The sequence below is a fragment of the Eupeodes corollae genome, chromosome 1, assembly GCF_945859685.1.
Source record: "Eupeodes corollae chromosome 1, idEupCoro1.1, whole genome shotgun sequence".
In the NCBI taxonomy this organism is placed as follows: domain Eukaryota; kingdom Metazoa; phylum Arthropoda; class Insecta; order Diptera; family Syrphidae; genus Eupeodes; species Eupeodes corollae.
In genome coordinates, this window is record NC_079147.1 from 76,047,305 (window position 1) to 76,070,878 (window position 23,574).

General features: G+C 37.6%; 1 protein-coding gene across 3 annotated transcripts in view; it reads right to left on the bottom strand.

Moving 5' to 3' along the window:
* Positions 1 to 5,156: 5,156 nt before the first annotated feature.
* The window catches only part of LOC129938536 (S1 RNA-binding domain-containing protein 1-like), a 38,795-nt gene continuing 20,377 nt past the window's right edge, over positions 5,157 to 23,574 (bottom strand). For all 3 annotated transcript variants that reach the window (XM_056046162.1, XM_056046163.1, XM_056046161.1), the window contains 7 exons: positions 16,272 to 16,471; positions 16,020 to 16,209; positions 15,820 to 15,954; positions 15,657 to 15,752; positions 15,464 to 15,593; positions 5,574 to 5,700; positions 5,157 to 5,509 (listed from right to left, as the gene is read on the bottom strand). In XM_056046162.1, coding sequence (XP_055902137.1) covers positions 5,325 to 5,509; positions 5,574 to 5,700; positions 15,464 to 15,593; positions 15,657 to 15,752; positions 15,820 to 15,954; positions 16,020 to 16,209; positions 16,272 to 16,471 — 1,063 coding nt within the window. In that variant the 3' untranslated portion in view covers positions 5,157 to 5,324. The remainder of the gene's footprint in view (positions 5,510 to 5,573; positions 5,701 to 15,463; positions 15,594 to 15,656; positions 15,753 to 15,819; positions 15,955 to 16,019; positions 16,210 to 16,271; positions 16,472 to 23,574) is intronic.

The window sequence follows — 23,574 nt, forward strand, 5'->3', positions numbered from 1 at the left end:
GAAAAATTCCAGACGGTCCTTCTGAAGGGCATAAGTTCCTGCACGGAACCAGAGGAGCTCTTAGCTGAGCTCCGTCAAAAAGCCACGGACGATCTCGATTTTATCGGGGTCAAGCCGTTCACTACGGTGAAGTCCAGGCGAGAGGGTTATAGGCTGCCAATGTTCCTGGTAACATTATCGCCCCAAAGCAGTTTCGATAGTGTGAAGAAAATCACATCTCTCGACTATCAAACTGCACGCTGGGATACATTAAAAAGGCACGACGGCATTTTACAATGTACTAACTGCCAGTGGTTTGGCCATGCCAATGCCAACTGGAATATGCAGTTGCGTTGTGTCAGGTGCGGAGAAACCCACAAAGTAGGAGAATGTAAGCTGGGGAATGAGCGGGTTGAGGATTTGACCCTGCTCAAGTGTGTCCTCTGTGGAAACCAAGGGCACCCGGCTAACTATAGGGGTTGCCCTAAGGTCCAACAAATGAAGCAAAAACAGGCCAGTCAAAAAGCCGAAAAAAGTCGAACAGTTCGACAGGCTCCAACACAAAAATTCGTGGATCCCAAATTCTCTTACGCCCAAATGGTGTCAGGGAATGGGAATACGAGACAGGCTCCACCAACGGTTGCCCCCAAGGCCACTGTGCCTAAGGCACCAGAGGTGCAGCCTGACATTGTAGCCTTGTTGTTGAGCATTCAAGGTCAACTAACAGGACTGCAAAGTCAGATAAAGGAGCAAGGCAAAAGGGTAGATCATCTCTACTCTTTGTTGCCTGGCGTGGCGCAATTTAGACCATAATGGGCGCGCTGCCGGAGACGCGCCTAAAAGTCCTAGCTGTGAATGTAAATTCACTGATTAGGATTGAACGAAGAGCCAATATGTTCCAATTGTTGAAAGATTACAGTCCCGATGTGTTTATGGCTAGCGAAACTAAGCTAAACCACAAACACAAATTGACTCATAAAAATTACAATATCGTAAGAAGAGACCGGCCTGACTCCACTCAAGGGGGCGGTGTCGCTCTCTTTATACGAAAAGGTATTAATTATAAAGTCATATACAACAATGAATTGCGAAAGCTCAAGACGCTAGAAGTTTGCGTTGTATGCATCTCTCTCACTCAAGGGAAGCGGATGTATATGATTGCGGCTTATGCGGCTGGAGCTCCGCAGGTTACTTACTTTGCTTCAGAACTCGAGATTCTTTTTAGGGAACTGAAACTGAGCTTGGAAGAAAACTATTTCATCTTGGCCGGTGATTTGAACGCAAAACATGAAGATTGGGAAAATCAACATAGTAATCCCAGAGGTAATCATCTTTTTAATTTGATGAATCTTTACAGCGTTGAATATGGCGTCGACCTGCTGGCTACTGAAAGGCCATCGTATCCAAGAAGCGGCTCCTTTCTGGACCTTTTGCTGTACGACACCAGACTGACAGTTACAGACAAAGTGGGTAATCACCCGCGAAACTGCTTACAGACAGTCGAGTACGACAGTGATCACTGCGGACTGGCGGCTGTAATGCAGATTCCGAACGAACGCGTGGAGTTGGAGGAATACGTTCCAACGCATTCTTACAATTACAGTAAGATGCGGTGGCCTAGTTTTACCAATGCCCTAGCGAGAGAACTTCGTTCGAGTGACATAGCCCCACCAAACAACAGAAACCTGACAAATACAGAAATTGACCAACATTTACAACAGATGGACGAAACAATAAAACGAACGATGGAACGGACAATCCCAAAGTACAGAGAACGGGACCAAATGGACGCTTACAGAAACTCGACAATTGACGCACTGCGAAAGCACAAGAGTGGCTTACTGACAAGACTCAAAAATTTGTACAGACGACTTACAGACCCACACGACTTGGAGGTTAGGACACTGAAGTCGTCAATAAAAAATGTCAATCTGTTGATTAAGGAGAACTACAGGCTATCAATTAACAAGTACTGGGACCGCAAGATCCGGTCAGTTAATTCGAGCGACCCTAGTATGTTCCCTAAAATCAACAAGATATTCAGAAAAAAGAACGACAATGACCTTCCGAGTCTGAAACTCCAAAGAACCGAAGAAAACAGAGACGTACTCATGACAGCGCAAATAGATCCAGAAGGAGCCATCTTTGACGATGACTTTTATATAATTGAAGATCCGAAGGAAAAAGTGGAGGCGGTGGGAGCTGCTTTCCAGCAAGTGTACAAGGTGAATGTTAGCATTCGCCCCAACCACGACCTGGAAAACAGAGCCCTACTTAATCACTTTTACCTTCGAAATGATATCACACATTGGCGATCTGAGAACCGCGGTTTCATGCGGTTCAATGACGATTCCTTGGCAAATGCCATAATCGCCGAGCAAACGGGACCAAGTCCTTTGTTAGTGACTAAGGTTGAGCTTCAGCTCATCTTTAATTCAATAAAAAACAAAAAGTCAGCAGGTGTCGATGGTATATCCAACGTTGTACTAAGACATTTACCGATGGAAGCAATTGACATTTACACCACACTCTTCAACAATGCACTGAATAATTCATATTATCCAGTGCATTGGAAGACCGCTGTGGTTCATCCTCTCCCGAAAAAGGGAAAGGACAACTCCAACCCGTCAAATCTTCGGTCGATAAGTCTTCTTCCGAGCATCAGCAAAGTTTTCGAAAAAATCATTAATAGGGCTCTGACTAAGTGGGCTGCGGACAACAAAATAATTCCGGATAAACGGTTCGGGTTTAAGGCGGGTCATGACACAATTCATGCTGCGTCTAAACTCGTTTCTGATATCCAATGGAATAAATCAAAACAACAATGCACAGGTGCTGTTCTGGTTGATTTGGAAAAGGCCTTTGACACCGTATGGTTAGAGGGTCTTTACCTAAAACTGAGCAAGCTTGGCATAAACAAGCCATTGCTGCATATACTTTATGATATGCTTAACGGTAGAAAGTTTGTTGTCAAAAGTGGCAATGTAACTTCTACCACAACATTCTCAATTAAAAATGGTCTTCTTAATTGCATTAAATGTATTTTAGTGAATCGCAAAGGAGGCAAACAGGAAGGATACATTGAGCAACTTGATAAAGGCGATCTACCACTTGACACGTTGCATCTAGACCACATAGGCCCCATTGACGTGACACAAAAACAATACAAATATATCTTAACTGCTGTGGATGGTTTTTCTAAATATACTTTAAATGCTGAAGAAGTTGTACGACGTCTTCAGGGACAGCAGCAGCTATTTGGAAATCCTCTCCGAATCATTACTGATCGTGGTGGTGCTTTTATCTCAGAAACATTTCGTGAGTTTTGTGAAGAAGAAAATATTAAGCATGTTCTTATCACCACAGGAATGCCAAGGAGTAACGGACAAGCTGAGAAAACCAACCGAGTTATTAACGATGTTTTGAGAAGACTTTCTGCTGAATCACCGGAGAAATGGTTTAAATTTGTTCCCAAGGTCCAGATGTCAATCAACAGCACTATGCAGAGGTCTTTGCAGCGGACTCCATTCGAGGTATTGTTTGGTTTTCCTATCAGAAAAAAAGAAGACATGGAGCTGAATGACATGATAAAGCAGGAACTTTTACGAAATTTGGACGAAAAATGGGATAAGATTCGACTGGAAGCAAGACTTTAAAAAGAGCAAGTTCAAGCTGAAGATCAGACCACGTTCAATAAAAAACGCAAAGCTGCTAAAAATGTTGAACTTGGTGACATTGTTGCCATTAAAAGAACCCAATTTTTAACAGGTCGAAAACTTTCTTCTCTCTTTTTAGGGCCATATAAAGTTGTTAGCAAAAGAAGAAACAATCGATACACTGTTCAAAAATGCTCGCAATCTTCTCAGGGTCCAAACAAAACAACAACAAGCAGTGAATTCATGAAACCATGGAGAACAGAAGTTGATGGTTCAATAAGTGATTCGCCCGAGTCGAAAGAACTACAGGATGGCCGGATGTAGGATATCTCACTCACTGCATCATATCAACATATAATCGACAGTCATCGAACATCATCATTATCATCTTAATCGTTTACCATAAACGAATGATATAAAAAGCCGTAGTCAGACGAGGAATTATTGCTGTTTTTGTCTTAAGCCGTTCAACTTAAATCTGCTGTTAATAAGTTGTTTTTGCAATCTCTATTACTAAATTAAAATATTAAATTAAAACTGTTTGAATAAATTACTTATAATAAACCTTAATCAATAAGAAAGAAGCCTTTTAATTCCTACACGTATACATACATTGCTTCAAAAAGCTCAGCGTTAGTTTTTATTGAACTTTCTCTTGCTCTTAGACATCGCTGGTTTGGATAGCCATATTCTCGTTTTAGGTGACTTTACCCTTTTAGTTTGTCCTCATTAACATCAGCAGACTAGACTTCTTTAGAAGCACCATTGAGTTCGCCTCAACAGGAGCTTCTTTTATTACACGATCTTATCTTAGCGCCGCGCAGTACTGAGAATTCTTTAAATTAATTTTTTTTATATGACGGTATAAGTAAGGCAGTAGTTCAATCATACACTGCTATATCAAATAAACATAAATACCATCCCATACTTGACACTTTTCTTGACTTGGACGGTCGTTTACTAAAAAATAATAATTCACATGACTTATTCTATTGACTTTTCAGCAGCTTTCTGAACATCTATTTGCTTGTGGTATTGAGAATATACTAATTTCAAATAACGTACTTTTACGATGCATTTTCAGACTTTTACAATGTATTGGAATTGTGCATCCAAGATATCGGTCCCTTTAAAATATCCCAATATTCCAGACTTTGTCATCCATGGTTGGTATACGAAAGAGTCCAAAATGTTTCGAAGCAAAAGAAACAAGGCTTGGGAAAATCTCATAAAAAGCATGTCTCCTGAAGATCATTAAGTTTATAATATTTGTAGGCATAAATTAAATAGTCTAATCAATTCTAAGCAGATTGACATTTTTCTGATATATTCTCACGCGCGAAAAGCGTGTTCCTCTCACGTACTTACTTACTTAAGGTGGCGCTACAGTCCTGTGTGAACTAGGGCCTCACCCAACAAACTTCTCCATCTAGCTCGGTCCCTAGCTAGATGTCTCCAGTTTCGCGCTCCAAGTTGGGTGAGGTTCCTCTCATGTGTCGTCTTATTTAAATAAAAAACTGATTTTCGTAGAAGAATATTTAATAGTAGGTACAAAATGGAAATACCTTGACGAATTTAAAACAACATTGTTTTAAAATATTTTGCTTAAACTTTAAAATAACATTTAAGTGTTTATGTTTCTCACAGAGATGAAAACTTAAAATTTTCAAAAAAACAACGAAACAAAAATTAAATCACTTCGTCTAGTCTTAGCGATATACGTTGGCGGTCTAAGTCGAGATCAATAACTGATGCGGATACTCTATCACCCAGGTTCAATTTGGCTTTATTCATTTTGGTTCTGTGTATAAGCGCATCTATACCAAGTCCGATATTTACAAAAGCTCCATAAGAAACAATATTCCTTACTTCTCCTGTTAAAATAAAAAATTAACATGAGTTAAATTTAAAAAATGTCGAAATTACTTCACACTTTACCTGTAACAATTTGACCAACGAATAAATCATCAAGTTTTGTAATCTCCTGAATGAAAACTTTTCTGTCGAAATCCGGTCTATAGTCTTGAAGTAGCTCCCTTTGAAGTGCATTTAATACAATTCTCAACTAAAATTATAAAAAACAAAAAATTATGAATATAAAGACACGTACTTTAAAGGAAAGTTTAATCATCGTCTTATAGGGAAATTATCTGCTTTTCCTAAATTATTTGAATCCTTTGATTGTGACATAATATCTTTTATTTGTTCTTCTATTCTTCAGGGCATTTGACAAATTAAGCCATACAATTTTTATTTATAAATTAAGTTAAATTGGACTTAACGAACGTTTCGTTATGTGAATGAAATGATAATTTAAAGACAATTCTCGTGTACCTCAAGGAAGTCACCTTGGTCCATTGCTGTTTGTTTTATTTATTAATAATTTGCCTTCTGTTTTAAATAACTCTATACTTCTAATCTATGCAGATGATGTTAACATTTATCGAATAAATAACTCGATCCATAGAAAAGGTGGTGATAAAACTCGTTTTATTTTAAATATTGACAAATGTAAGACACGCAAACGTAATACACACGGAATTGATTTTCGCTTCTTATTTCTGGTTGAGGTTTTGTACCCGGACACGGTTACAAATTCATAAAATTAAAGGTCAAATTAGGAACGAGCGTTGTAATTTTCCAAAAGACCAAACAATGTACTACTTATAAGAGTATAAAAAGGTGCTTCACTAGAATGAGGCCATTGCGAATATTTCAATGCAGGGTTTTACATGTGCGATTTAAAAAAAAAAAACATTTGTATAGCATATTTAAGAGAACGTGAAAAGAAACTGTTTTGAAACACACATGGGTTTCGGAAAGGTTTTAAAGGCTTTCAAGGACTTGGAACTCACAGGGCTTGCAATAACGAAGAGACTTAACAGAAGTAAGACAGTTGTAAGCAATTACTTTGCTGATCCACAAAAATATGGGAAAAACCAAAAAGGAGACAAGGCAAAAGCAACAACATCGAAAAAAAAAACGGTTAATTCTACGGCTAGTCTATTCCACACTACTAGCGACTAAAACAAGGATTAAAAGTGGAATATCAGCTAGCATAGCCATGTTTCGAAGGATAATACAAAAAAGTGAAACTATCTAACGAAGAAAACTAAACAAAAGAACTGTTTTTGGGCCAAGTACAAAAGCAGCATCGGATTAATCTCGCAACATAGAATATTGCTCAAAATTGAGGACTATTCCTACTTAGAACGAATTGTGAACAAGGACTTAGCCAAAACAAAGGAAATATAAGAAAATAACTCTGGTTTGACGAAAATGTAAAAAAGCTCGGAAATTATCTTTTGAGTGGTTGAGGGTTTTCCGTAACTCCATCCAAGGATTTCTTAAGGGTTCTTATATAAAGGCCAATAAGAAGTTTAAAGAGCTGAAACGTTAAAAAGCAAGCAGTCCGATTAGCATCTTGTTAAAACTTAGCTGACTTTTGGAAACTGTCTAGGGAGCTGAATGGAAAACGTTTTACTATCCACACAAAACTGTATTCAAATGTATTGCATTCTCATTTCAAGGATTTTTTTAAATCCTGAAACATCGCCGACAAAGTGGCAATTCGAACCACCTCGATTCGTGGTCGACTCTCTGGACTGTGCATTTACTTTTATCGAGTTGGAAGAAACGCTCGAGACGCTTATGGCTGACACACAAACACGGTTCAGCTTCGGCTTCGTCCGCATTACGATGGGCATACTTTGAGGTTGCTTTGAATGACATTTCCAATAAGACATTTCTAAAATGGCCTTCTGTCATTAGCAGCTGTTGTTTTTCTCAAAAGTTTGTTTTTATTTTTCGTGAAGTAAAAAATATTAGCTTTGAAATCGAAAAAATTCAATTTATCGCGGAAGTTGCTTACACAGCCTAATAATAACCAATGGGAATCCCTCCAAAAGCAAATGTATTTTGTTTGTTGACGTTTTTACAGCAGTTGAGCTGTCAGACATAGCAAATATTTAGCAAATTTGAACTAGAGCTTCCGTTTGGAGTCACATTACGTAATATTACATTATTTCCTTACGATTGTCAAATGAAACGTAAGGTCGAAGCTTCATTGGAATAGCATGTATTGAATTCCTATGGCTGAACTCGTAAACGTCAGGCGAAGCCTAACCTGAAGCGCATTTGTGTTTCAGCCATTAAAAATGGAAAAGCAGCCGTATCGAATGATATTCCAGTGGATTTTTTTTTTTTTAAGTATGGGACTGTCATGGCCGAAACACATACACGCTTCAGCTTCGGCTTCGTCTGCGTTACGTTAGCCCTGCTTCGAGGTTGGTTTGAATGATATTTCTATTATTTCATCCCTCCAAATAGCAAATATTTTGTTTGTTGATATTTTTTTACAGCTGATGAGCTGTCAGGCAAAGCAAATGTTCACATAATTGAACTAGAGCTTCCGTTTAGAGTCACATTACGTTACAATACGTTCTTTTCCTTACTATTGTCAAACGAAACGTGAGGTCGAAGCTTCATTGTGATAGCATGCATTGAATTCCTATGGCTGAACTTGTAAACGTCAGGCGAAGCCGAAGCTGAAGCGTGTTTGTTGATTGAAACACATACACGCTTCAGCTTCGGCTTCGTCTGCGTTACGTTAGGCCTGCTTCGAGGTTGCTTTGAATGACATTTCTATTATTTCATCCCTCCAAAGAGCAAATATTTTGTTTGTTGACATTTTTTTACAGCCGATGAGCTGTCAGACAAAGCAAATGCTTAGATAATTGAACTAGAGCTTCCGTTTGGAGTCACATTACGTTACATTACGTTCTTTTCCTTACGATTGTCAAACGAAACGTGAGGTCGAAGCTCTATTGTGATAGCATGCATTGAATTCCTATGGCTGAACTTGTAAACGTCAGGCGAAGCCGAAGCTGAAGCGTGTTTGTGTTTCAGCCATGTGTTTCAGCCATCATGCTCAAAGATCACCTTTTAAAACTTTTTAATAGAGTTTTAGAGGGAGAACTGTTTCCAGATGAATTTCGAGATGCTATTATATTTCCAATCCACAAGAAAGGATCGTTATTCGATCCAGCTGACTACCGAGGGATCTCCTTTTTAAATGCATCTTACAAGCTATTTACAACGATGATGCATAATCTTCTTGCTAGTTGGATTGAGACTGGAAACTTGCTGAGGGAGCTCCAGACTGGATTTTGACCAGGATATTCAGCAATAGATAATATTTTTATATTTAGGAGATTGGCAAAGAATTTTTTGAAAGAAAAGAAAAAGCTGTATGTTTTTTGTATCGATTTTAAAGCAACATTTGATACAATCGATCGAGGTGCACTATTCTATAAGCTATATAGTCTTGAATTATCATTGAAGTTTCGTCACGTTCTTGAGTACCGATGTAAAGAGCGGCTGTATGGATAGGTGAAGAAGTCTCTAACTGGTTTGAAACCTCATCGGGAGTGAGACAAGGTTGTACATACATTAAGCCCTACATTGTTTGCACTATTAATAGACGACCTTTTAGACTACCTGTCGGGCTGAGTGGATTTAGCATGGATGCGGATTAAGGCACTTCTGTTCGCAGACGATATTGTCATGTTTGCGCATTCTCCGGAAACTCTGCAGCTCATGATTAACAGAGTTTACCAGTATGTCCGTGTGATTTCTATGATGGTCAGACTACATAGTGAACTAATATATTTGAGTTACATTCAACACGGACCTGATTTGCCCCTAGAGTGTAATATGTGTAACCTATCGGAAAGAGAGGATATTGTCCACTTCTTTGGAAAATGCCATATCCTTAGAGAAATCTGAAGGAATATATTCAAAAAAGACTGCTTATCCGAAGATCAAATTATATTAATTGAAATGAATTTTGTCAAAGTTTATGAATTTTGCAAAATTGCTCTAAGATATAGAACTGCTTTAATGAACGAACATTTCTGATTGTGTTTCTATTCACTTTTTAAAATATTTTTTTTTAATTTATCATGAACTTTATATTGTTGAAAATTATAAATCCCTTGTTTAATATCGAAAAGAAATTATTTCGAGGGCTTTCTACATTCATTGGCTGCGTTCCATCTCGAACAGATAGGGTATCCGGATACGTTTTTGTTAAAGTTTTACGTGTAAAATAACAGCTGATCAAAAATAGCTGGGGTGTCAAAAAAGTTATCCAAGAATTTCTGGGGTATGTAGGTATCTGACAGAACAGCTGATTCAACAGATGGTTGAATTTCAAGAAACTTGAAAATTGATTTCAGCTTTTCTTACCGCAAAAGCAACTTCTGCTCATTCGGAAATGGGATCGAAATTCTTCCAAACTACATCTAGGTATTGTCACTCCATAATAGTCCTCGTTTCTGTTAAAAGTGACAGCTATCTCAATACAGCTATCTTACTCGTTCAAGAAGGTATCTACAAATCCACCTATCTAAGATACCGTATCCAACACGAGATTGAACGAAGCCATTGTGGTCAATTGTCAATCTGACAGACAGCAATCGCCATGTTTTATTGATTTTTGTAAACATTTTTGTTGTAAAGGGTGATTTTTTTGAGGTTAGGATTTTCATGCATTAGTATTTGACAGATCACGCGGGATTTCAGACATGGTGTCAAAGAGAAAGATGCTCAGTATGCTTTGACATTTTATCATGAATAGACTTACTAACGAGCAACGCTTGCAAATCATTGAATTTTATTACCAAAATCAGTGTTCGGTTCGAAATGTGTTTCGCGCTTTACGTCCGATTTATGGTCTACATAATCGACCAAGTGAGCAAACAATTAATGCGATTGTGACCAAATTTTGCACTCAGTTTACTTTATTGGACATTAAACCAACCACACGAATGCGTACAGAAGAGAATATTGCGTCTGTTTCTGAGAGTGTTGCTGAAGACCGTGAAATGTCGATTCGTCGCCGTTCGCAGCAATTGGGTTTGTGTTATTCGACCACATGGAAGATTTTACGCAAAGATCTTGGTGTAAAACCGTATAAAATACAGCTCGTGCAAGAACTGAAGCCGAACGATCTGCCACAACGTCGAATTTTCAGTGAATAAAAATGGGGTGGCGCAACAGTCCGTTGTGAACCAGGGCCTAGTGACTTACAACTCTCAACCATTCCTGTGTGCGAGTAATGTTGTCAGGAATGGAGGGGACCTACAATTTTTATGCCGAATCCGAAAGGCTAGTTTGAGAAAGCACTTTTTCATGACAAGAATTACTCTTGAAGGATTTGTCAATTCCTCGCAAGAGGCAGTACCCGCGAAAATTATTTTTTTTTAAATTAAGGTGGCACAGGCAGGGATTGAACCCAAGACCCCTTGCATGACAGTCCAACGCACTAACCATCATGCCACGGGTACTCAGTGAATGGGCCCTAGAAAAGTTGGCAGAAAATCCGATTTTTTTATCGACAAATTTTGTTCAGCGATGAGGCTCATTTCTGGTTGAATGGCTACGTAAATAAGCAAAATTGCCGCATTTGGAGTGAAGAGCAACCAGAAGCCGTTCAAGAACTGCCCATGCATCCCGAAAAATGCACTGTTTGGTGTGGTTTGTACGCTGGTGGAATCATTGGACCGTATTTTTTCAAAGATGCTGTTGGACGCAACGTTACTGTGAATGGCGATCGCTATCGTTCAATGCTAACAAACTTTTTGTTGCCAAAAATGGAAGAACTGAACTTGGTTGACATGTGGTTTCAACAAGATGGCGCTACATGCCACACAGCTCGCGATTCTATGGCCATTTTGAGGGAAAACTTCGTAGAACAATTCATCTCAAGGAATGGACCGGTAAGTTGGCCACCAAGATCATGCGATTTGACGCCTTTAGACTATTTTTTGTGGGGCTACGTCAAGTCTAAAGTCTACACAAATAAGCCAGCAACTATTCCAGCTTTGGAAGACAACATTTCCGAAGAAATTCGGGCTATTCCGGCCGAAATGCTCGAAAAAGTTACCCAAAATTGGACTTTCCGAATGGACCACCTAAGACGCAGCCGCGGTCAACATTTAAATGAAATTATCTTCAAAAAGTAAATGTCATGGACCAATCTAACGTTTCAAATGAAGAATCGATGAGATTTTGCAAATTTTATGCGTTTTTTTTTTTTTTAAAAAGTTCTCAAGCTCTTAAAAAATCACCGTTTATAATGTAAATTTTAAAATCTGTATTCATCTATTGCTTAGAGCAGTGAATGATGGTTTTGTTTCCATGATCTGAGACAAGATGATCTTATTTTTGGCAAGATACTCGTATCATAGCTAAACATCAGATTTAATAGTATGGGAAGCTATTACCTACTATGACACAATTGACTTGCAGTTTTTGTCCACAACAATCCATGGGAAAAACTATTTAAGTTTGCTTGAGCTGTCATTTCTAGACCTCTTCTTTCAATTTTCTAACAAGACAAGACTCCACACTTCCACGGTTGTTAGAAATTGGATTCAATTCGAAGACGTCGAACTTTTGGCATGGCTTCCATATTCACCGGACTTAAATACAATTAAAAACCATTGGTCATTGCTATCTCGTAAGGTTTATGAAGGCGGCAGAAAATTCGAAGAAAAGAACACTTTAATCGAAGCTATTCAGATACCTTAGCCCAAATTTTGTAGGATAATGATTCTACTCCAAACCTTGTTATAGGGGTAATTTTCAAGAGTAGCGTAAAAGAACGTAATAAAACCATAAAAACAAACATTTCATATTTTTTTCGTTTTTTCTAAAATGTTGCATGTATCTTTATACCCTTTTTAATTAGATAATATTTAGATATTGCGGAATTCCAGAGCTTGTTTCCAATTTACGCTTTAATTTTATGAATTTGTAATGGGGAAATAGTGGGGATGTTAAGACAATTATTATGCAGAGACACAGGGAGAGAGGTTTTGAAAGGAGGTGATGGTTTTGAATTACTCAATATTGCAATGACCGGGAAAAAAGATTATAGTAAGACATTCCACATGCGCGCAGTATGGCAAAAGAACGAATCTTTGTACTTGACAGTACGACCGAAGTTGGGCTTTACTGATGAGCATTCCTAGAAGCGCGAGTATTACGGTTGAACTGTTTAAGGTGAGGAATGCAACTGGCTATTTCTCTAGAGCATAAACCATTAAAATAACGGTAAGAAAGGATGAGATAAGAAACAACAAGGTTCAAGCGACGCGAATGAACAAATGATGATTCAAGGCGTTTAAGTAAGTTGCAGTAGTACCAGACCAGCGATGGGAGTTATACTCAAGCTTAAACGTATGTAAATTTTGTTGATAACAGATAGATCAGAAGGGGGACAAAATTGCATCGCCTTGAGAAATATAAACATCTTGCTGGTGGTGGTTGTTCACACACATTCCAAGAATGTCGAGATGTTCAGTCTCATTGATGCAATGAATAATGGCAAATGGGGTATATCTCGCTATAACGACACAAGACACCATTGGGTTTTCGAAGCTATTTTACGAGGTTTTCCCCATTGTACAATGCTATTTAGGTCGGAATTTAATGTAATGAACTTATTATATTTTTTCATTTCAGTTCCACATGCGAATAAGAGGGACTAGAAGTTGCAAACAGGAGATCATAAATAAAAATAAGAAAGAGTGTTTGAGATAGAACAGAGCCCTGTGGCACACCAGCATTTATTTTTTTGTTTTCAGACTAGAACCCATCCAAACCGATCAGAAAGAAGTTCCTAATCCAATAAAGCATGGATTCATGAAAACCGAAAGCACGCATTTTAAATAATGATGAGATATTTCCTAAGTTAATAAATAATCAGCATTTCCATGACTTTGGAAAGATGAGACGTAAGTGCAATAGATCAGTAATTAGAGAGTGAGGAAGATTCGCTTTTTTTGGAAATCGGATAGATGAAAAATTTTACGCAGTAGTTTTGCCAGCGTTGAAGAGCACCTCTTCAGAACAATAGCTAGGATACTATCCGGACCAGCGGATTTATGTGTATTAAGTTCTCTTAGGACTCTTGCCACATTCAAGACTGCTTTGCAAAGAGATAAGCTTTCTGTAAAGAGCTCACAAATGGAGTGTCATTGACAACGAGCCTAGGAACCGAGAAAAAGGAACAATTCTTCATTTTTTACAAATGACCAACAATCTTTACTGCCTTTGGAACATTGTAGTATTTTTTGCCTTAATTTTTGGTCATGTGCACCTACGAAGTGTGTTCAAAAAGACTTTGTCTGTGGTAGTTGCCAAGGTTCGACGTCTTTTAATGAGCTCGGCAATTATTGCTTGTTTAAACAATGTATGACCAAAAATATAATCGCATGAAGATCGCTCAGGAGCTGTTAACTGATGTCAACGACGATCCAAGTTTGCTTGAAAGGGTCATAACTGGTGATGAAACATGGGTGTACGGTTATGATATCGAAACTAAAGCACAATCGACCATCTGGAAGCATCCAACGTCAACAACGAAAAAAGCACGTCAAGTTCGATCAAGTGTTAAGGGTTTGCTTACTGTTTTCTTCAATTCTAATGCCATAGTGCATCAAGAGATCTTACCACAAGGTCGTACGGTTAATAAGGGATATTAACTTGAAGTTATGCGACGTTTGCGTGGAGTAATCCAAAAAAAACGCTCAGATTTATAGAAAAACAATTCATGGTTTTTGCACCACGATAACGCACCTGCTCACTCGTCGTTGCTTGTTCGTAATTTGTTGGCCAAAAACAATACCGTAGTAATGACCCCAATCTCCATATTCATCAAACATGTCTCTGTGCAACTTTTTTCTATTTCAAAAGTTGAAGAGACCCATAATATGACGGTGTTTTTCCTCGATCGAAGAAATAAAGGCCGAATCGCTAAGAATGCCCAAGGACATATCAAGAGTGCTTCGAAGATTGGAAAAAAACGCTGGCATAAGTGTATAATATCTGCGGGGGACTCCTTTGAAGGGGACTACATTGATGTAAACGAATAAATAAACATTTAAAAAAAAAAAACGAAAATTCCGGGTACTTTTTGAACACACCTCGTAGTTTCGTGAAAATATTTGCCCGAAAATTATGTATTTTTCTTTTATCAGACCGATTCTTGAATACGTTTGCTTTGTATGAGCGAAGTACTATTCTTTGATTGATATAATAGAAAGTATTCAACGTAGATTTTTAAGATTTTGTGTTCTCAACTATTCCTGTGAGCGAGTAATGTTGACAGGGAAGGCTGATTTGAGAAAGCAATGTTCATGACAAGAATTACTCTTGGAGGATTTGTCAATACCTCACAAGAGGCAGTACCCATGCAAAATAACTTAAAATGCAACAGACAGGTATCGAACCAAAACTTCTGGCATGACAGTCTTACGCAGTAACCATCACGTCACGAGTACTACTCCATCTTCTTTAGGTCACATAGAATATTTAGAGTTCTGCTTTTTAGCTAGTATATCGAATGGTACGATTTCATGTCCAACTATTCCTTGACGATTAATTTCAATCTAAGCCAGCTTAGCTTAAGAAGAACTATATGCCTTAGAACTTTTCCACTTTAAGTGGAATAACAGCCCTCTTAGTCAAATAAACAGTAAGTAAGTTCAACAAATTGTCTATGCTCATTGACTCTACAAATGATTATTTCAAATCTGAAAGCTTTAAATTATTACATTCCCCTAACGTTTTTTGGTCACGAGTTCTGCCTCTTGCAGGGAATTGACAAATTATAATGTTATAAAAACAAAACTGTAGGTTCTCCCCATTTTTAACATTACTCGCACACAGGAACGGTTGAGACTTATAAGTCACTATGCCCCGGCTCTCTACGAGCTGTGGCGCCATCTATTTTATTTATTAATATACAAAAATCTTACTCGTTCGGCAGGAATTTCAAAATGATTAGCAAGAACATCAATTTTGTTGGAATTAACAAAAGATTTTATAGCCGATATAAAACCTGAATTCCCAATGTCTCTCAATTCGAGGTTGCATAGTTGAATGATGCTAAGACAAAAAATAAAATAAATTTAAGATTGATTTTTATCTACAATAAAGAATAAAACTTACTCAATTGCAACTGTATAACTTTCTGGATGAACCCAGGTACAGTCTAGCATATTTTGCAATTTGCCACCAGCACTTTTCGGATCAATTCGGATAAAACTTTAATTTACAAAAAAAAAAAAAGTTACAAGATTAAAAGAATATAGAAATATATAATTGTAAATACCCAGCGCATTGCACAAATGTTGCTTTTTCAATGGTCTTGACCCGAAGTAAGTCGTTTCTGTTAAGGAAAGGTCCGATATTTTGTCGATATTGAACTATCTGTTCTGCCTTTTTATGATCAAGTCCAGCAATGTATCTTCAATGAGAAAAAAACTTTAATGTCTTTTTAAATTTCAAGTAAATTATTTAAACACGACTTACTTGAGAACATTTAAACTAGCCGTATTAATATCAACTCCCACAAAACTTACACATTCCGAGACGACTTCATTTAGTGATTTTGACAAGAGTTTTTCATTTATGTCCATTTGATACATGCCAATACCCAAATGACGAGGTTCAACTTTAACGTATTCACTTAAAGGATCAATCAATCGACGTGCAATGGAAACTTGAGAATAAGAAATGAATAAGCTTTAACTGAAAATATAGATCATTATGTAAGTTACTTACCAGCACTGATAAGTTTTACATCGAGATTTGGAAACTCTTTCTTAGCCAGATCACTGCAAGAGTAAACTGATGTTCCTTGTTCGGAAACGATATCGTACCAAATATTTTTGCGATCGAGAATGCCTTTATCGAAAAGATTTGTAAGCCAGAGTTCAGTTTCTCGACAAGCTGTTCCATCTCCCAGGGCAATTGTTTTGCAACTAAAAATAAAATAATGATCAATATTTCTTAAAATTGTATTGCAAGGCATTCCACATTCGCGTAGTACGGCTAAAAAATGAATTTCTGTACTTCATAGTACTGCCGAAGTTGGGCTCAAGGGTAAACTTACAGACATTCCTAGAAACGGGAGTATTATTGTTTAAGGGGAGGAATGCAACTGGCTAGTGAGTGTCACGTAATCAAGTTGATAATGTTAATGTCCCCAACCATTTTAAAAGCTTTTCTTTGAATACTGCCCAAGCGGTTTAAATAAGTTGCTGGAGCACCAGTCCAGAGATGAGAGTTATATTAAGTTTCGGACGTATACAGGTTTTGTAGATTGTAGCCAGATCAGGCTGAGAGAAACATTTCTTGCATCTTTTTAAAAAAAAGCCAAACATCTTGCGGCATTTTTGGCGACATATCGCGTATGCGATCGCTCCACAAAAGGTGGTTTCTGAGGATGTCGAGATTTTTAATTTCGTTGATGCAAGTTCTCCTCATAGATAGTGGCAAAGACGGTTTATCTGGCTTTAATGATACAAGACAGCATTTAGTTTTCGAAGCATTAAATTCTACACGGTTTTTTATTCCCCATTGTACAATGCTGTGTAGGTCGGAATTTAATGAGCTTAACATATTTTGCCGTTGCAGTTCCACATCTGAAGGGGAGGGTTGTGTGTCTGGAAACGAATATGAAAAGCTGAGAGTGCTATCGTCAGCGAAACAATGTATTTGATTAGAAGTAGCAGACAGGAGATCATTTATAAAAATGAAGAAAAGGGATGAGTTTCAGACTTAAACCCGTCTAAAATAACTTGTATTGAACGGTTCGAAAGAAAATATCTAATACAACGAAGAAGATTCGTCAATACCAAAAATACGCATTTTCAATAAGAGAGCAAGATGCCAGACTTTATCAAATGCCTTTAAAATATCGAGTGAAATAATCTTACTTTCTTTAAAACGATGTAAATGTTTTTTTCCACTGTTCGGTGAGATGAACCATGAGATCACCAGTGGACCTATTGCTACGAAAGCCGTATTGACGGTCATTAAGAAGCTTCCGTTGCTCAAGATATTACTTAAGCTGATAATTAATCAGCGTTTTCATGACCTTAGAAAAAAGGAACGTGAGCGAGCCCAGAAGAATGGGATAGATGTAAAAGCTTACGCAGTCGTTTTGCTAGTGTGAAAGAACACCTCTTCAGAATAATAGCGGGGATACCATCCCGACCAGTGGATTCATGAATGCTGAGTAAGATTGTTAAACTCAGCAACTTGATCTTCTCAATGAAAGAAGGGTCGCTAGTTGTTGCAACGGTATTGAGTTGGAAACAAAATAAAATAATGTCACTGGTCCGCTATTTTTTTTTTTCAAAACTCTTTAGATGTATTCATTTAAAATTTAAAAAAAATGCCAACAATTCAAAGTCACAATGAAAATGGATCAGTTCAAACGAGTTCCGGTAAACTTCAAAACTTTTTAGCAAACCTATGTAGTCTTATTTCTGATTCGAGTCGGTTTGGGATGGAAAATCAGGACTTGTGTTGTTGTCAGTTTCACTGCAAATACCCTATTTTCGAATTTCAATTTCTAATTTTTGCCATATGTAACGAGTTTATTCTCTGTTGAGGTCATTGCTGGCACACAAAATATCCCTCGCTAGCTCAGAAGTGGATTCTTTGACCTCCTCGTTATCAAAAAAATATGCCAGGCTTAGCATCTAGCTGTCAATGATGCGCGAGATAATCTTTACCCACCCTACCTGGTTGTTTCCTCGCTAAACAACCCCTTTAAAAACAACGTTCCTCTTCCTCCGCCCTTCTACCTCGGTTTCCTCATCACCTCATCTTCCCCTTTTTAATTAAAAAATCTAGAGATTCATATTTTTTTATCTAATGTCTGACAAATTTTATTAACAATTTCATTTTTATATAAAAAAATTTCTCACATTTAAATTAACTTTTTAAAATAATTAAAATTTGAAAGTAAAAATATTTAGGTAAAATTGAAAGCTGAAGTAAAAAAAATGTAGGGTATATATATTTATAGGCTAGCACTATTATATCCTACGGATGTACTGGGCAGTATTTATATTTAAAATTGTCTCAATACGACTAGTTAACCAAAAATATCACTCACCCCAAAATATCGATGTAGTGGCCACTCCCTCGATGAATCGTGGTTCGATGTGGCGATCTTTAGTACGCCTTATTTTTTGTATTTTTATTTGAAATAATATATAAATATTACCACTTCATCCAAAAGAAATATAATTCGCACTAAGGTAAATCTACACTTATATATATATATGTATACGAATATATATATATATGCATAAGGTAGGTATGTATATACACCACTTTTTTATTTTATCAAAATTACTTTTTCAATTTTAATGTTAAACTAAAAAAAATTGTTAAATTATCACTGTACAAAAAAAAATTTAAATTGAACAATAAAAAGATTGAAGTTAAGATTGAATTTAAAAAAAGTAAAAAAAAACACTTTTATAATTGTATATATGTATGTATGATGACTATTAGGTTTTTCTTTGTTTTTCGGTTAATTGGCGAGACGATTTCAGGGGTTTTTAGGGATTTCCCGCACGTTAATTTCCTGTTTCTGTTTCCTTTAAAAACACAGATTTGAGGCCGTGAAAAGAGAATTTTTTTACGGCCTCAGTAACCAATTTGTAGACGTATATATATATATATGTATATACATATAAAAATATATCTTTCTTTAAAGTTTTATATTATAAGAATGTACATCCTATCTCGATTTGACCAAAATCAGCGCTGGCGGTTATATCTTAACAAAAAAAAGAATTGAGATTATTCTCGAACTAGGTTCCTTGAACGGTCGTTTGGCGGTATCTTCTTCAAATTCTTCTGGGCTTCTTTATTCGAGGGTGGATAATTTGAAAAAAGAAGGTACTTGCCGACGGCATTTACTCAAGAACCCTAGCTCTACCCATCTCACTAACACTACCTAACCAGGATTTTCCAGCCTTTGTCTCGTTTCACACCCACTAGATTACGCATTATTACATTAATGTTATAACGCAATTATTAATCTTTTTATGTGGGTGTGAACATTGGTGGGTGTGTTTTACGCACTTGTTGCAAACGTCTTTTGGATGCGAGTCGGATTCATATATGTCATGACACCGATCGCATCCTAATTGTGTCACGCAACAGAGGTGAGTTTTCCCACCTTCGCAACATTCCCTCTAAACATTCTCACATTATGGGAACTTGCTGACAATCACTCAATTGTGATTCGTATGTCAGCCATAACTCTTACTGCCCAGAAGGAGAAGTTTTGTCACTCAGCTTATCCCTGTAGAGGGGGAGCGAGTTAGCATTGCTGTACTATTTCGTTATAAGTATAAACAACTGCAGAAGCAGTTGAGTCGTCGTCGTCGGTCTTGTCCTAGTTGGTGGTGTTTTTTTTTTTTTTGTTTGTTTTGTTTACTTTTATTTTGATATTGTTTTACTTGCATGTAATAAAAATAATAATTTTTAATTGTTCAAAACACAGCCCATTCGGTTACAGGGCTTCGCGTTTTCCATATAAAACTAATATGGGATATGCGAACTGAACCCACCATTCTTTTTCGCGCGGCCGGGTAGTGCATTGTGACAAGTGATTGAAGTGAAATTCAAAATTGCCGGAATAAATTCGGCTTAGGCGAAGCTTTTTTTATTCTAAGTGTTTTTTGTGATAAAAAGCCTTTGTGAAGGAAAAAAATCCAAAATAAATAAATAGTGTGAACAAAATAAAAAAAGTGTTAACGGTAAACAAATCAGGAATTCGCAATTTGCTTGTCGGTTGTTTTTAATATTGTGCGACGAAGACAACCATACTAGCCGCGAGTGAGATGCCCAAAAAAAACATCCGCTACATTAAGGAAACATAAACATATTGCTAAAATCAAAGAAAACAGAGGTCGTTCACCTGAAACATATGTTGCTATTCGTGGCAAAAAAAATGTTGTTGTTAATCGCGATGCGTGTTGTTTTGCCGACGGGGTTTTAAAATTCGAATTTTCTTCAGTAATTGTGTTAAAGTTAATTAATTTTACAAATTAATTTTCAAATTGGTTCGGATTAATTTTTTTAAAAGGTTAGAGCTTTTTTGTGTGTCAGCTGCTGTGTTAAACGTGGGGCGCGAACCCACTTATCAAAACAATAGGATGACGTCAGATAAGTTAAAAAAAATGTATTTATTTTTTTGAAACGATACTTTGTGTTCTTTTTTTTTTTTTTCTTTTCGCTTCAGTTGTCCGGTTATTGACGAATATCTTTGGCATGGAAAATGCCTAGAGTTTTACCAGATCGGGATTCTAGCTCATACCTGCAGTTGCCCACCACCTTTTTTACACGGGATTTTAAAAATTTCGGAAGCAATTTGGCATTGATTCCTTGAGCGAAATTACTCTGGGCGAAGTTCCTATGGAATACCTCTTGACCTTCACGGTAAGAGACATTTTTAGATCTTTTATTATAAGTGTTTCTCGACTTAACGTATGCCCTGTCCAAATTCTCCGACAACATATGTCTTGCGAGTGTCAAATTAAGTGTGCGCGGTTTGACCAACATTTCGGGATCGTGCAATGCGTTTAGTTTTCTTAGTAAAGCATAAGTTGAACCGTGGTTTACCATGTTTTGTCCAAACATGGCGAAATAAGGTTGACAATTTAGCGAGTCGTGCATGTCGGATCGCAACGCACATGCTATACTGGACAAATGAAGGTCCCAGTCATTTTGCTGCTTTGAAATTAAAATTCTCAACTTGCTAAGAAAACTGCGATTGACCCGCTCCGAAATGTTGGCTTGAGGCGAATATACTGCCGTTCGTACATGCTTAACGCCGTAGTTATCCAAAAAGATTTTGAAATCTTTGGACACGAATTGACGACCGTTGTCGGAGTGGATTTGTTCAGGGGTCCCGAAAGTATGGAAAATCTCTGATTCAAGATATTGAATCACACGGTTTGACGTAGCTTTTGGTAAGGCTTTGAAAAACATGAACTTTGTAAAATGGTCAACCACAATGAAAACGTAAATGTTTCCTCGCTTTGTACGCGGATACGGGCCAAGGAAATCAACGTAGAGTCGTTGCATGGGCCTTTCTGTTTTTGTTTGGTTGACTATTGGTGGGCGAAGAATTTTGTTTGGCGCCTTAACCATTTTACAAATTTCACAGTTTTTCACGTAAGTCTTAATGTCGTTAATCATTTTTGGCCAGTAATATCTGGATCGTACGCGGACGTACGTCTTGTCAAAGCCACTATGGCAACTTAGTTTGGTATTGTGACACATTTCGATACACTTTTGTGTTAGACTATCGGGAAGCCATAAGCGCCAAAGGGAATCTTCCTCGTCTACGCTTCCGGTTCTAAATCTAACTCTTCGGTAAATATATTTTTCGGAAACGACAAGGTCTGGGAGATTTGCTTGGTTTTGGACAATGTTCTCTCTCAAGCGAGTATATTGTTCCGAATCAAACTCAGTCGAATTTAAATCGATATCATCGCATATCGTTATCGAAGAACCTCCACAAATCGCATTATCTACATCAATATCACCTGTCGCGATTTCCTCCATGTTCATCCTCGATAGACAATCTGGCACTACGTTCAAGGATCCTTTTCGATGTTCAATCGAGAAGTCGTACCCTTGGAGTTCTAGGCTCCATCTGGCTAGTCTACCTGATAGCTCCTTCATTGACATGAGCCATTTAAGGCTCGAATGATCCGTAATGATTGTAAAGGGCAATCCGTCGACATAAGGCCGAAATTTTCGCACGCTTAGTACGGCTGCGAGGCATTCTTGTTCCGTGACCGTATAATTTTTCTGCGATTTGTTGAGTTTCTTCGACATAAATGCAATAGGCTTCTCATTACCGTTCTCATCTACTTGAAAGAGAACGCCGCCTACTCCTTCAGACGAAGCATCGCATTGAATGACAAAAGGTTTTGAAAAGTTAGGTTCAGCTAATACTGGAGCTGAAGAAAGGGCTGATTTAAGTCTCTCAAAAGCTTCGAGTGCTTCGGGGGTGAATTCGAATTTAGTCTTCTTTTGAAGGCAGTTGGTTAAAGGAGCAGCTACATCGGCATAGTTACGAATAAATCTCCTGTACCAACCTGTCATCCCTAAAAACCTTCTTACTTGCCTAACGGTGGTTGGAACCGGAAAATCAACCATTGCTTCTATTTTATCAGGATTGGTTTTCAGGTTTCCCTGGCCTACAATAAAACCTAGGAATTTTATTTCCTTCATGCAGAATTTGCTTTTCTCGAGATTAATTGTTAAATTTGCTCGACGAAGGCAGGCTGCCACTTCTTTAAGGATTCGTAAATGTGACTCGAAATCCGAAGTGCAAATCAGTAAGTCATCTAAATAGACAAACACGTTATCTCGAAGATGACTAGGAATAACTTGATCCATTACTCTACACAGCGTTTGTCCAGCATTACTCAAACCGAATGGCATTACCTTAAACTGATAGAGTGGTCTACCAGGTACAGTGAAGGCTGTTTTCTCTCGCGATTTTTCGTGCAAAGGAATTTGCCAATACGCGTCCTTTAAGTCTATCCCCGAGATAAAGTGAGTGTCCTTTATCCGACTTAACAGACCTTCAACATGAGGCAACGGATACGCATCTTTAACCGTGACCGAGTTGACTTTTCGGAAGTCTAAACAAAGACGGACTTTACCTGGTTTTCTCACCAGCACAACGGGACAACTCCATGGAGAGTTACTGACTTCTATAACTCCCAGCTCCAACATGCGATCTAACTCTTTATAGACCTCGCCTTGACGAACCGGAGATAACGGGTAATGCCTAGATTTTATCGGGGTGGCGTTTCCTGTATCGACGATGTGACAACCGAGGTCCGTTTTCCCTAATCCAAGGACAACAAAATTTGGAAACTGTCTTTTAACACTTTCTAATTGAAAAGACTCTTCAGATGAAAGTTTCAATAATTCAGTGTCATCTTTAAAATCTTCTTCTTTATCAAAATCTATTTTTAACTCACTTATTTGAGGTAACAATTGGAAGATACGCCAAAAATTCATGCCAAGA